We start from the raw sequence: 13,367 nt of genomic DNA, 5'->3' as shown, positions 1-13,367 counted from the left end.
ACAAACTATTGCAGTGTTAGTTTTCTCTGTTGTTCAAGGTTTTTTCAGTGTTGTTCAATGTTTTTACATTTATTTTACTATTATGCTGTGCATTCTATGGTTTAATTAACTATATTTGTGCTTAAAAACTTCAAACAATATATATATTTACATACAGTTCGTATGGTCTGGATTAATTGTCCTATGGGGGAAGTTGCTTCGGTTCACGACCAAATCAGTTTACGACCAGAGTTTTGGAATGAATTATGGTCGTGAACCAAGGTCCTACTGTATATTAATAAATGTATGTGTATATATAATTAGAATAATAAGATTAATAGAATAATAGAAACTCATGTTTTTTGACATAATGGCTCATTATATAGCACTTCTTTTTTTGTTATCATATTTGAACAAAAAGATTTAACAAAACAATTTACTTTAATATGCTTCATGGGTCTAGAAACTTATGTTTGAACCCTGTTCTTCATTGTTGTCTCTGTAGAATTTGTACATTCTCCTTGTGCCTAAGTAGGTTTTCCTGTGAGTACTCTGGTTTTTTTCCCACACTTCCAAAGATGTGCTGGTTAGGTTATCTGGATATCCCAAATTCACCTCTATGTAACTTTGTGTGTGAGTGTTTACATTAGTGTGCCCAGCAGACTGGTGCGCTTTCTAGGACTGTTTCCTGCCATGCTTCCAGTGCTGCCAGGATAGACTCTGGTTACATTAATTTTGAATTGCATTAATAATGTTATGTTAAAACCTTCTTCCAAATATTTTTTATAGAATCTTTCTTAATATTCAAAGCCACCCTGCATGGCTAACTGGTCACATAATTGCCCACTGTTCAACAAAGAGGCATTGAAGTGCTGTTTAATTATGCCTTGTTAGCAATTTCATCTTCATAACACTTCCTGTCAGACAACAGAACAGTTTTTAAAAGAGCTTTGGCCAAATGAGATACCAAGTCATACAAAGTAAAACATATATGCAATCCTTGATTTCATCTGATGAAAGAAGAAGAAAAATAAAATTATCTTAATGAAGTATTTACAACTTGAAAGTTACCCAACAGAATGAAAATTAGAGACAGTAGCATAAAATATGTCAATAGAGTGGTGGAATGATTCATGTAATGATTGTTAATTACATTTGTCTCGGCACCAATGCGCAACCAGTAATCATGGAATTCAAGAAATTAATATACAGTAACTTCATTATAACGTCTGGATAGATAATTATTTTCAAAGAGGTTGTTAATACACTGACCAAAATGACAGTTTATTAGTATTTGTTTTCAATAATAAATGATACTATTGATCCAATATATCTTCTCCAGGAATCAAAAAATTAATTTGCAGTTTTTGAACAATAGTCATAAACGTATCATGCTAGTGTTTAAATTTTGACAGTGTATGTGCCCAAAAAAGAGGTCTAACTGCATTTTTGCACCATTGCTCACGTACTGAAGTGTTAGCAGGCATTTTTCGTGGCATTACACATGTAATTTGTGAGCATGCCCTTGTCACTCAAACACAGGAAGCTCTGCAGTCTACTTGTGACTTTACACTGTAGGAAGATAAGTAAATAAATCAAGGTAAATAACATTCAATCTGGCTTTTATGTAAGTAACATATAAATGTTTCTTATTTAAAGGCCATCACAAAACATAATCACAAACAGGACTTTGCTCAATATGTTGCCGATCTCTGCAAGCTGTACTGTTTCGTTGAAGGACAGGTGTGGGGCAGAATGATGCTGGACCTCGTCCTTCATTCAAACGGTGCCATCTTCCACCTTTACACCTGGTACAGCTGCGTTGTTCTTATATGTGAGTGGACGTTTCTTGCGGGGATGGCTTCTGTTCTCTTTCTCCGATGTAGAACCCTTGTCCTCATCTGAGTTCACTTCTGTTATAGCACGTCTTTATTTGAAAACAGCAGTGTCAGATCGGGGCAAGCATGAACATGACTGAGAGAATAAAACTGAATAATTAAAAAAAAAAAAAAAACAACACTAACCTTTACAAGCACCGTAAATTTACACCGGCTGTTACAGACTCAGATCAAATATATATTTGTATTGTATAATAGTAAAAATAAGAGCAGCTCACTACTCAGGGTGGAACCTGAGTCGCAACAGCATACCATACTAACTTCGATTATAGTCTTGAATAAAAGTGCACTTGTTCTGTTATATTTATACCTTTTGTGAAAGTGCTTACTTGATATTTGGACTTCAGTCTTCACACATTATATACTTCATGTCAAAATTTTGTTGTTAGTACTAAAACATGAAAAAAGTTTGTCTTTTAGGTATGTGATCAACATTTCTTGCATTTCCTGCCATCCTGTCCCTACATAGATCTTTGTAGACATGGAACACACATGAAATGCATGTGTTGCAAATAATGATATATTTTTAGAAGAGGTTTCTGCGGCGGTGGGAGGATGGGATAGCAGGCTGCATGCGCTTATCGGCACATTTACAAGACAAAAGACACTGAATGGAGAGGTGCAAACGGATTTAAGGTGAGCCGGGTTTACGAGTTTTTTCGTAGGCTTTGGTAATTCTAGTGTTAACACTAGAAATCATGACAATAGTAAATTGGTAAATAACATTCGGTCTGGCTTTTATGTAAGTACATGCACATGCACCGTCCTTTGTAATGTAGGTGCCAGATCGAATGTTAACTCATGTTTTGAGTTTATCTCTGTTATAGCACGTCTATGTGAAAACAGCAATGTGAAATGCGGGTTCATAAGAGTTGGGATCGTGAACGCGGCTAAGAGAGTAAAACTGAATAAGAAAAAATACAAATCTAACCTCACAGTTATATTTTTGAATGGAAGTGTATTTGTTCTGTTATATTTGTACCTTTGTAAAAGTGTTTCTTTGATATTTGGAATTCAGGCTTCACACATTATACATTTCATGTCTACATTTTGTCAGTTATTACTAAAACATGAAAAACGTTTCTGTTTTAACGATGTGTTTACTGTGCATAGATCGTTGTAGGCACGGAACACACGTGAAATGCAAGTGTTCCAAATAACGATATGGTATTAATAAAAGGTGTCATTTTGCTTGACATCTCACTCAATACAGCTGTAAGCAACTGACACGCAGGTAAACAAATCTGAGCTGAGAAAACTGTGCGGGGTGGGGGAAGTGATAGCAGGCTGCTTATCAACGCATTTAAAGGACAAAAGACGCTGACAGAGAGGTGCGAAGCGTTTCAAGGTGGGACGGATCTACGAGTTTTTTCGTAGGCTCTGGTGTTAAATAATAAAATAACTAAAGTTCAATTTTTGCAGCAGTCAATAGGAATTTGCCTTTTTTGTTTTAACTGATATCCTTGTGTTCAGCTCATTTCTTAATTTTCAGATATTCCAGTCTAATAGTCATGTTTTCACATGACAATCAAATATTTTTGATATCTGAGTTTCTCCAGTCCATTTCTGACATGATTCAGTTCTTAGGCTGAGCTTTTGTTTAGTGGACTTGGGTGGTATGTTTTCTTGACACCAATAAATAAAATTAATGATAAATTTCATTAAGATGTCTGCTTGTGCTGAATGGCACTGCTTCAAGTCACAGTTACTTGACTCATAATATAGCTTGAATTATTTTGGGTTTTTAAGAATGTTTTTGACTCTACGATATGTAAAACTGGGAGATTTCCTACATCTACTTTTACTTTTGATACTTAAGCTCACATAATATCAGATGCTGTCTAGTTCTACTTGAGTAAATTTCTAATGGGCAGCTTTTGCTCAAATATGGCAGTTGGGTATAAAGGAAAGGGGCAGATATGAAGAGTTTCAGAATATAAAATTTTCAGGAAGAGTTAAAAGTAGTGTTTGATTATTGAGGTGGGTTGATTGGGTGGAGAGGCAAGTTGTGCTAGCCAGCCAGCCAGAGTGTGGAGAGGCAGTGCGGTCATTTGCCCCATGTAGGAGCAAAGTTTGGTGCTCCAGCGGTGGATCATGCCCGCTGACTATTCCTTGAGGAATGGGTAAGATCCAGATGGCGTCCTCCCCATGGATCCAAGGTCAACTGCAAGAGCATGAGGGAGGACAACCAATTCCGAGTGGTCTGGCTGATCCCGCTCAAGGTGGTTAAGATGGTGGTCGGGAGGAGAGGACTGCGGCTGCTAGTTGTCTCTGCCAGCTGAGTGAGCTATGGATGAGCTGGGGAGTCAAAGAGGGAGTTGTGCTAGGCTTGTCCAAGTCGAGAAGAAACAATGACCGGCTGTGGTGTCGATTTTAGTCTTTTATTTATCTCACGGATTTCCACTGTTTTTATGGATTATTTTCTGAACTTTTTGGAGCACTGTACTTTTGGACACTATTATTTTGATTTATTTGGATTAAAGCCATGGGGGATGCACAAACCAGTGTGTTTCTTCGTGTCAGTCCCAAGCTCAGATAAATGGGGAGGGTTACGTCAGGAAGGGCATCTGGTGTAAAATTTTGCCAAATCAATATGCGGACAACAATACAAATTTCCTTACCGGATCGGTCGAACCTCGGGTTAACAACGACCGCCACCAGTACTGTTAGCCAACAGGGTGCTGGTGGAAATTGGGCTACAGTTGGCCGGAATAACAGAGGGGGGAGACGTGTCCAGAGGCAGCAGGAGTGGAGTAAAGTAAAGAGAGTGGAATTGAGGGTAGGAACTTTTGAATGTTGCCAATATGACAGGTAAGGGGAGAGAGTTCGCAGATATGATGCAGAGAATGAAGGTTGATATTATTGTGCATGCAATAAACTAAATGGAAGGGGAGTAAGGCCAGGTGGATTGGAGGTGGATTCAAATTGTTCTATCATGGTGTGGATGGGAGGAGAAATGGGGTAGGAGTTATTCTGAAGAAAATGTATGTCAAGAATGTTTTGGAGGTGAAAAGAGTGTCAGGCAGAGTAATGATTATGAAACTGAAAATTGAAGGTGTGATGATGAATGTTGTTAGTGCATATGCACCGCAAGTCGGGTGTGCAATGGGTGAGAAATAAGATTTGTGGAGTGAATTGGATGAAGTGATGAATTGTGTACCCAAGGGACAGAAAGTGGTGATTGGAGAGGATTTCAATGGGCATGTTGGTGAAGGGAACAGTGGAGACGAGGAGGTGATGGGTAGGTATGGTGTCAAGGAGAGGAATGACGAAGTGGATTTTGCCAAAAGGATGAACATGGCTGTGGTGAATATGTATTTTAAGAAGAGGGAGGAACATAGGGTTACGTACAAGAGTGGAGGAAAATGCACACAGGTAGATAACATCCTATGCAGAAGAGCTGATCTGAAGAAGATTGAAGACTGCAAAGTGGTGGCAGGGGAAAGTGTAGTTAAGCAGCATAGGATGGTGGTCTGTAGGATGACGTTGGAGATCTAGAAGATGAAAAGAGTGAGGGCAGAGCCAAGGATCAAATGGTGGAAGTTGATAAAGGAAGACGGCGAGGTTAAGTTTAGGGAGAAGGTGAGACAGGCACTGGGTGATAGTGAAGAGTTACCAAACAGCTGGGAAACTACAGCAGATGTAGTAAGGGTGACAGCAAGAAGAGTACTTGGCATGACATCTGGAAAGAGGAAGGTGGAAAAGGAATCTTGGTGGTGGAATGAGGAAATACAGAAGAGTATACAGAAGAAGAGGATGGCAAAGAAGAAGTGGGATAGTCCGAGAGATGCAGAAAGTAGACAAGAGTACAAGGAGATAAGGTGCAAGGTGAAGAGAGAGGTGGCGAAGGCTAAGGAAAAGGCATATGATGAGTTGTAGGAGAGGTCGGACACTAAGGAGGGAGAAAAGGATCTGTACCGATTGGCTAGACAGAGGGACCGAGCTGGGAAAGATGTGCAGCAGGTTAGGGTGATAAAGGATAAAGATGGAAATGTACTCACAAGCAAGGAGAGTGTGTTGAGCAGATGGAAAGAGTACTTTGAGAGGCTGATGAATGAAGAGAACGAGAGAGAGAGAGAAGAGGTTGGATGATGTGGAAAGTGATTCAGGATGTGCAACGGATTAGTAGGGGGGAAGTAAGGACAGCTATAAAGAGGATGCTGACATACCTATGGAAGCAAGGAGGAGTTTACGAGAAATGGCAGTGGAGTTTAAAACCAGATTTTTTAATGGAATGTTGGAAAGTGAGAGGATGCCTGAGGAGTGAAGAAGTGGTGTACTGGAGCCGATATTTAAGAATAAGGGGAATGTGCAGGACTGCAGTAACTACAGGGGAATAAAATTGATGAGCCACAGCATGAAGTTATGGGAAAGAGTAGTGAAAGCTAGGTTAAGTGAGATGATGATTAGTGAGCAGCAGTATGGTTTCATGCCAAGAAAGAGCACCACAGATGCAATGTTTGCTCTGAGGATGTTGATGGAGAAGTTTATAAAAGACCAGAAGGAGTTGCATTGCATCTTTGTGGGCCCCATGGACTATGATTTTTGCTGATGACGTTGTGATCTGTAGCGATAGTAAGGATCAGGTTGAGAAGACCCTGGAAAGGTGGAGATATGCTCTAGAGAGGAGAGGAATGAAAGTCAGTAGGAACAAGACAGAATACATGTGTGTAAATGAGAGGGAGGTCAGTGGAATGATGAGGATGCAGGGAGTAGAGTTGGCGATGGTGGGTGAGTTTAAATGCTTGGGATCAACAGTACAGAGTAATGGGGATTGTGGAAGAGAGGTGGAAAAGAGAGTGCAGTCTGGGTGGAATGGGTGGAGAAGAGTGTCAGGAGTAATTGACAGATGGGTATCGGCAAGAGTCAAAGGGAAGGTCTACAGGGTGGTAGGGAGACCAGCTATGTTATATGGGTTGGAGATGGCGGCACTGACCAGAAAGCAGGAGGCAGCACTGGAGGTGGCAGAGTTATAGATGCTAAGATTTGCACTGGGTGTGACGAAAGTGGATAGGATTAGAAATGAGTACATTAGAGGGTCAGCTCAAGTTGGACGGTTGGAAGACAAAGTCAGAGAGGCGAGATTGCATTGGTTTGAACATGTGCAGAGGAGAGATGCTGGGTATATTGGGAGAAGGATGCCAAGGAAGAAGAAAAGAGGAAGGCCTAAGCGAAGGTTTATGGATGTGCTGAGAGAGGATATGCAGGTGATGGGTGTAACAAAACAAGATGCAGAGGACAGAAAGATATGGAAGAGGATGATCCGCTGTGGCAGCCCCTAACGGGAGCAGCCGAAAGAAGAAGATTTTAATTAAAGCACTGAGCTCCTTTTCACCATTCCCTTGTTTTGTGTGTGTTTTGTCCTTATCTGCCAAGCTCATCCGGTTACATTATCGATGGTGTGAGGTTCAAGAGGCTACCGGAGGAATTCAGCAGCATGGAGCTGACCTGCACCGTCACACTTTCCAGTTTTAATTTTGTCTGTTGGTCTGTGATGGACTTGCATCTAAATAGCAAAATAATAGCTTTTCGTGGTTAGTCTGCTAAAGAAATAATTTCAAGTTCTAATGCCAGGTTTACCAGGGGGATTGATGGGTGTTTAACCTTTTTTCCCCCAGAGATCCTATTTAACTAAAGGAGTATACAGACCTATAGACAGCTGCATTTGATGCATATCAGTAGAAGTAAAATCCTAAAAATGTTATTTGAGAAATGAAAAATATGATTGATTGCATAATTTTTTATTTTAGTTTAGTTTGACAGTATTCATTAACTCAACCTTTACTTTATATAGCATTTTCATAGTAGGTGCTTTCCTTAGCAAACAAAAATATATAAAAAAATAAATAAATAAATAAACACAATCGTGTTGAAATTTAAAGAAAATGCTAAATCTTTACCTGAGTATTATGAATATACAGGTAACCGGAATCAAGTTTTTAACAGTAATAATAATAAAGTCTTGGTAAACTGTCAGTTTAAAAAAAAAAAACAAGCTTAATTTAAGTTGATGGTCTGTCTGAATTAAAATGGAATTGACTGGAATATGTTCTGTCAATACAAGGCCAGTTTCCATATGGTAAGTACTAAAGTCCAGAATGTTTTGTTTACTTTAAAATAGTATGTTTTGCCTCCACAGATATGTCAGTTATGCAGTACAACTGCAGAGTATTTCCTGATCTTGCTGGTTGTTTGTGTTTTGTAAAGCTAAATATTTTAATGAATGGTAGGCAAACTAGCAGGACACTTAACAAATTTGGAACACCTGGACTTAGCTTGTGTTGGTGTATGCAGCAAGAGTCCTTAAAAATCATGAGCCAAGGTATTTCACAAATTTGTTACCATGGCTATTCTACTGTATGGGACCTGAAAGGGTCTTTCTGGAACCTTCATATACTGTAGATGACTCTTTGGGGAACCAAAAATGGTCCCCAATGCCATCGCATTGAAGAACCATTCTGGCGTCCCTCCTTATTTTTAAGAGTGCACTGTCTTCCTTACTTGAAAAGTCTCTGAACACATTTGCTAAAACCTAGCCTCAACAAATTTATTGGCAAATGCAGTAATATACTCCATTATTTCTACCCTTTCAAATAATGTGCATTATTATATTTATATTGAAACATTCAGTATTTTGTACAGTTGGTGAACAGAAAAGGTAAGTGACTTGATTATGGTCAAAGAGTGACTCATTGACTGAAAATGAACCAGTGGTTGTTGGTTATTTAATGCCTAATTCTTGCAAATTGCATAAAGTGTTAAGTATACGTCTACAATATTCAAAGAAGAGGAGATTTATTTATTTAATAATTTATAGACAATGATTGTTGTGGAAGGATGGTTTTTCGATTAAGATGGTGGGATTTCTATGAATGTTGTTTTCCTGCCAAGCTATTTTTGAAATGTTCTTACAGTGTAGTCATTGGTTTGAAACTAATGTTTAAAGGTTCAATGTAGAATTTCTAAATTATGGTTACATTTCAATGTGGAATTATTGTTTTGTTGTTTTTGTACAGGCGAATTTAATTCATGCTGATATTGAAAGTGCTATTAATGACTACAAAAGTGGAAAACAGAAAAAGAGACCTGACACCTTAAGGTATTTATTTAAGCAATACTTTTCCAAAAAGCATTATGGGTTTGTTTTCTCCCAGTTTTCTTTCAATCAGTCATGGGTCAGACAAATTTTGGCACAACCATTGTTATTATTATTATAATTCTTTTTTTATTCTTTATCCATTGTGATTTATAAAATGTTTACTCATAAATGGATCTGCACAATGCACATAACATATGCAGTGGAACCTTGGTTTGTGAACATAATTCGTTCCGGAAACGCGCTTGCAGTCCAAAGCACTCGTGTATCAAAGTGAATTTCCCCATAAGAAATAATGGAAACTCAGATGATTCGTTCCACAACCCAAAACTATTCATTTAAAAATGATTAATGCAAAATATAAAGTAGAAATACATAAAACAAATTAACCTGCACTTTACCATTAAAAAGAATCATGGCTGGTGTGAATGAGTTTCTAAACTCATGTGGGATTCCACCCAACGGGACAACATGCGGAAGAGTGTCCCAAAGCAATCGCGGTCTCCCAGCGCTGTAGCAGTTCGGCGTATAAGCGCACCCAAAAATATCGCAGACATGCTATAAGCGCCTGCCGTCGATGGGTGATACAAGGAACATTATAAAGATCCCGCTACAATAAATAACAGCGCTGTTGCTGTTTCAAGCTGAATAAAGCTGGTGGTGTTAAAGTACTGAGACTCAGCTTCGTGTTTTGGGGCGCAAGATGGGGACTCGCACTTCACAACACACACGTGCTCGCGTGCACACACAAACACACAGTCACAATGCTGTAGTAAACAGCATACGCTCGTACGGATGTTGGCTATATGAGTGAGGCACACAGACTCAGACGGAGAATAGGAGATGATTGCCCTCAAGAGAAGAGAGAGAGAGCGAGCAAGCGAGTGAGATAAGGAGAGAGCCGTGCGTGGATGAGCGAGAGAGATAAGGAGCGAGAGAGAAGAACCATCATCTCAGTTGTGATCACATGACGCTCAGCAGACAAAGTGTATCCATACTACTCGTATTGCAAGACATCGCTCGTTTATCAAATCAAAATTTATTTAAAAATTTAGCTTGTCTTGCAAAACACTCATAAACCAAGTTACTCGTAAACCGAGGTTCCACTGTAATTTGAAATACACTCCTGTGTTTGCATGAATGCCACTTTTGAAGAGTTCTTGTAAAAAGACATTTACTGTATAAAAATGTGTTGCAAATAATTGTTGCAGTGGGGCAGAGATTATTCTAAATTGTGTTGCTCATAAAAGTTGATGAGAATAGGCTATTTAGATTTTTTTCAGATTCACATAGATAACATTATCAAAATGTTCAACACATGAGTTTGTTGAAGAGACCACTTTAAAGTAACCAATACTGTAAACATGATCTAAAGTGTTTATCATTTGTTGGACAGAAAGTGTGTTTTTGGAATTTTAAGATAACTAATTAATTGATTAAATAGTTATGTAAGGTTTCTACTTTGTTACCTTTTTCTGCATGTAGCAGTCTCCGGCTATTAGACTTTTATCAAGGTAACTGAAGTACACTCATATTAAGAAGCAGAATAATACATTTTATTGATAAAACCCAAGGATTATAGAAATATAACTGTGTGTTGAAATATAAGGCAGGAGGCAGACAGACTGTGTTTTTTACTAGCACAGATAAACAGTTTTATGATACCAAATTATATACTGTGTATGTATATATATATATATAATACGTGTGTGTGTGTGTGTGTATATGTATGTGTGTGTATATGTGTATATATATATATGTGTGTGTATATTTGTATATATATGTGTATGTATATGTGTGTGTGTATATGTATATATATGTGTGTGTGTATATGTATGTGTATGTGTGTGTATATATATATATATATATATATATATGTGTATGTATATGTGTATGTATATGTATATATATGTATATATGTGTATGTATATGTGTATATATGTGTGTATATATATATATGTGTATATATATGTATATATATGTGTATGTATATGTATATATATGTATATATATCTATACTAATAAAAGGCAAAGCCCTCACTCACTGACTCATCACTAATTCTCCAACTTCCCGTGTAGGTAGAAGACTGAAATTTGGCAGGCTCATTCCTTACAGCTTACTTACAAAAGTTGGACAGGTTTCATTTCGAAATTCTACGCCTAATGGTCATAACTGGAAGGTATTTTTCTCCATTAACTGTAATGGAGTTGAGCTGGAAATGACGTGGGGGCGGAGTTTCATGTGACATCATCACGCCTCCCACGTAATCCGTGAACTGACTGTCAACGCAGTGCGTAGAAAACCAGGAAGACCTCCAAAAAGCGCTTAAGAAAACATGAATTGAGAAGGCAGCGAAACAATAAGAAGCGAGCGAGTGGCATATACTACCATATTCATGAGTGCTGCTACCTCGGAAAGAAAGCAAGGTGTAAACCTAAACTTTAAATTAAGTTCATAGACAGGCTACGCTGGCGTTTCACATGCCCACAGGTAATCGGGATACAAGTTTAATGAGAGGGCGGGATATAAGCGAGAGTTTTGATCACTTTGTAACTAAGTTAAAATTGTAGGTGAAGGGGTGTGCTTATGCAAATTCCAAGAGACTGTGTTTGTGGGGGATTGACAGTTAAGGCGGGTGGGGGAGTCACGTCATCATCTCCCCTCCCACCTCATTTCGCTCTGAGCTGAGCTCCGCGGCTAACGCCGTCTTCCGAAGCAACTTCGTCAGACTGCCACCAAATACTCACAGAAAAATCCACAAGTTAATACACACGCTGTCTCTAGAGTTTCAACACACTGAATCCTCCAGGCACTACTTACAAAAGGTCACATTGACAATCGTGTTACGTTATTTTTAAAATCTTTCCTTTTCTTAGCACAAGCACAGCTGAGAAGCTTCGATGCATGTGCTCCATAACGTTAAAAATAATGCATTTAATCACACTTTGCATTACAAGCAAAGGGAGCTTTTGTCAATGCATGATTTCCTGGTACACCATTACATTGATCAGCGCATCCCGATTCATTTTACCCTCGCACCACCTTAGTTTGAGAAGAAGTATGAAAAAATATGAGGTTAACACAGAAAAACAGATCACCAATTCAAGCTTTATGAATAATCGATTAAGCCATCAATAATTGTTTTGGTAAAGCCATCCTCCTTCCATTTTATAATTTTTCCGCCACTAGCCATGATTAAATGAGCGGTAAAAAGTAAGAGCGCGAGGGTGACTTATTTAGGCAGGATATATATGACAGCAACACTCATGACAATGTCAATCATGTTACGTTATTATTAAAATGTTTCCTTTTCTTTTCATTACTTCTTTAACACACTACTTCTCCGCTGCGGCGGGTATTTTGCTATATATATAATATATGAATTACCTCCAAAGAGCGCTGAGACTTTTGATATCACGTGAGCGTGTCTGCAAAAACTGGGGTCTTCTGCCCAGCAAAAGTCGAGCAGCCAGCGCAGCTGCATAGCTGTGCCGGCCTTTGAGGCGCTGACTGCGCTTCTGCCTTAAGTCAAAGTGAGCACTTTTAATTTTTTTCATCCGCCCCCTGAGCTATAGCCCAGACAAGTGCAAACACGGGACCCCTTTTCTACACCACGGCAAAATAATATTAAGGCGATTCACACTTTCTTTTGCACGTATACGATTATCAGGTCCTCAGCTCGGATTATGAACACACGCACAGGAGGACTGACAGTGCCATCACAGCCGATTAATGGCGGGGCGTCTCACCAGTCTACACAAGACCCACGACTGTCCCCAAAAGGCGATCATAACGTCAGCGAACACATCTCTCTATACTATATAAAAGAAAAAGGCAACTTTCCTTTCTTTACACCTTTTTCCTTTTATCCCAAACCAAAGCCTTTCTCTCTTAACACGCAGAGGACACAAAACTAATTTTCTTTAATTGCGGTAAGGCACATTACCAGAGGCACAAATTTGAGCGTTCACATAGAAAATGTAATTTCTATACCACAGCCGTCGTGTAGCGCCTTTCAAAAGGGATCTACTACCGAGAGATGATCCATATACATTTTAGCTGCTGTTAGTTACTTACCTGTTTTGTTACACAGTCTTTAAAATGTAGTTTACCCAACCACTCCAGTAGTGCTCAATGTACCTGTACTTCTTAAAACGTTAATGTTTTACTGTTTAATAACTTATAGACTATATTTCATTATTTTTCCCTTGCACTCAGTGACCAAAGCTATACACACACATATAGACACATACAAACATACACACAAGTATATGTATGTGTATATATATATATATATATATATATATATATATATATATATATATATATATATATATATATATATATATATATATATATATATATATATATATATATATACACACACACACAC

The 13,367-nt window shown here is 38.4% G+C and overlaps 1 protein-coding gene across 4 annotated transcripts in view; it reads left to right on the top strand.

Moving 5' to 3' along the window:
- eps8a (epidermal growth factor receptor pathway substrate 8a) overlaps positions 1-13,367 on the top strand; it is a 402,686-nt gene that overhangs the window by 240,937 nt on the left and 148,382 nt on the right. For all 4 annotated transcript variants that reach the window (XM_039769996.1, XM_039769994.1, XM_039769997.1 and 1 more), the window contains exon 7: positions 8,894-8,976. In XM_039769996.1, coding sequence (XP_039625930.1) covers positions 8,894-8,976 — 83 coding nt within the window. The remainder of the gene's footprint in view (positions 1-8,893; positions 8,977-13,367) is intronic.

This window comes from Polypterus senegalus, chromosome 11 (assembly GCF_016835505.1).
Source record: "Polypterus senegalus isolate Bchr_013 chromosome 11, ASM1683550v1, whole genome shotgun sequence".
Taxonomy (NCBI): domain Eukaryota; kingdom Metazoa; phylum Chordata; class Cladistia; order Polypteriformes; family Polypteridae; genus Polypterus; species Polypterus senegalus.
Note: the sequence above shows the minus strand (reverse complement) of the source record. Positions and strands in the feature narration are given on the sequence as shown.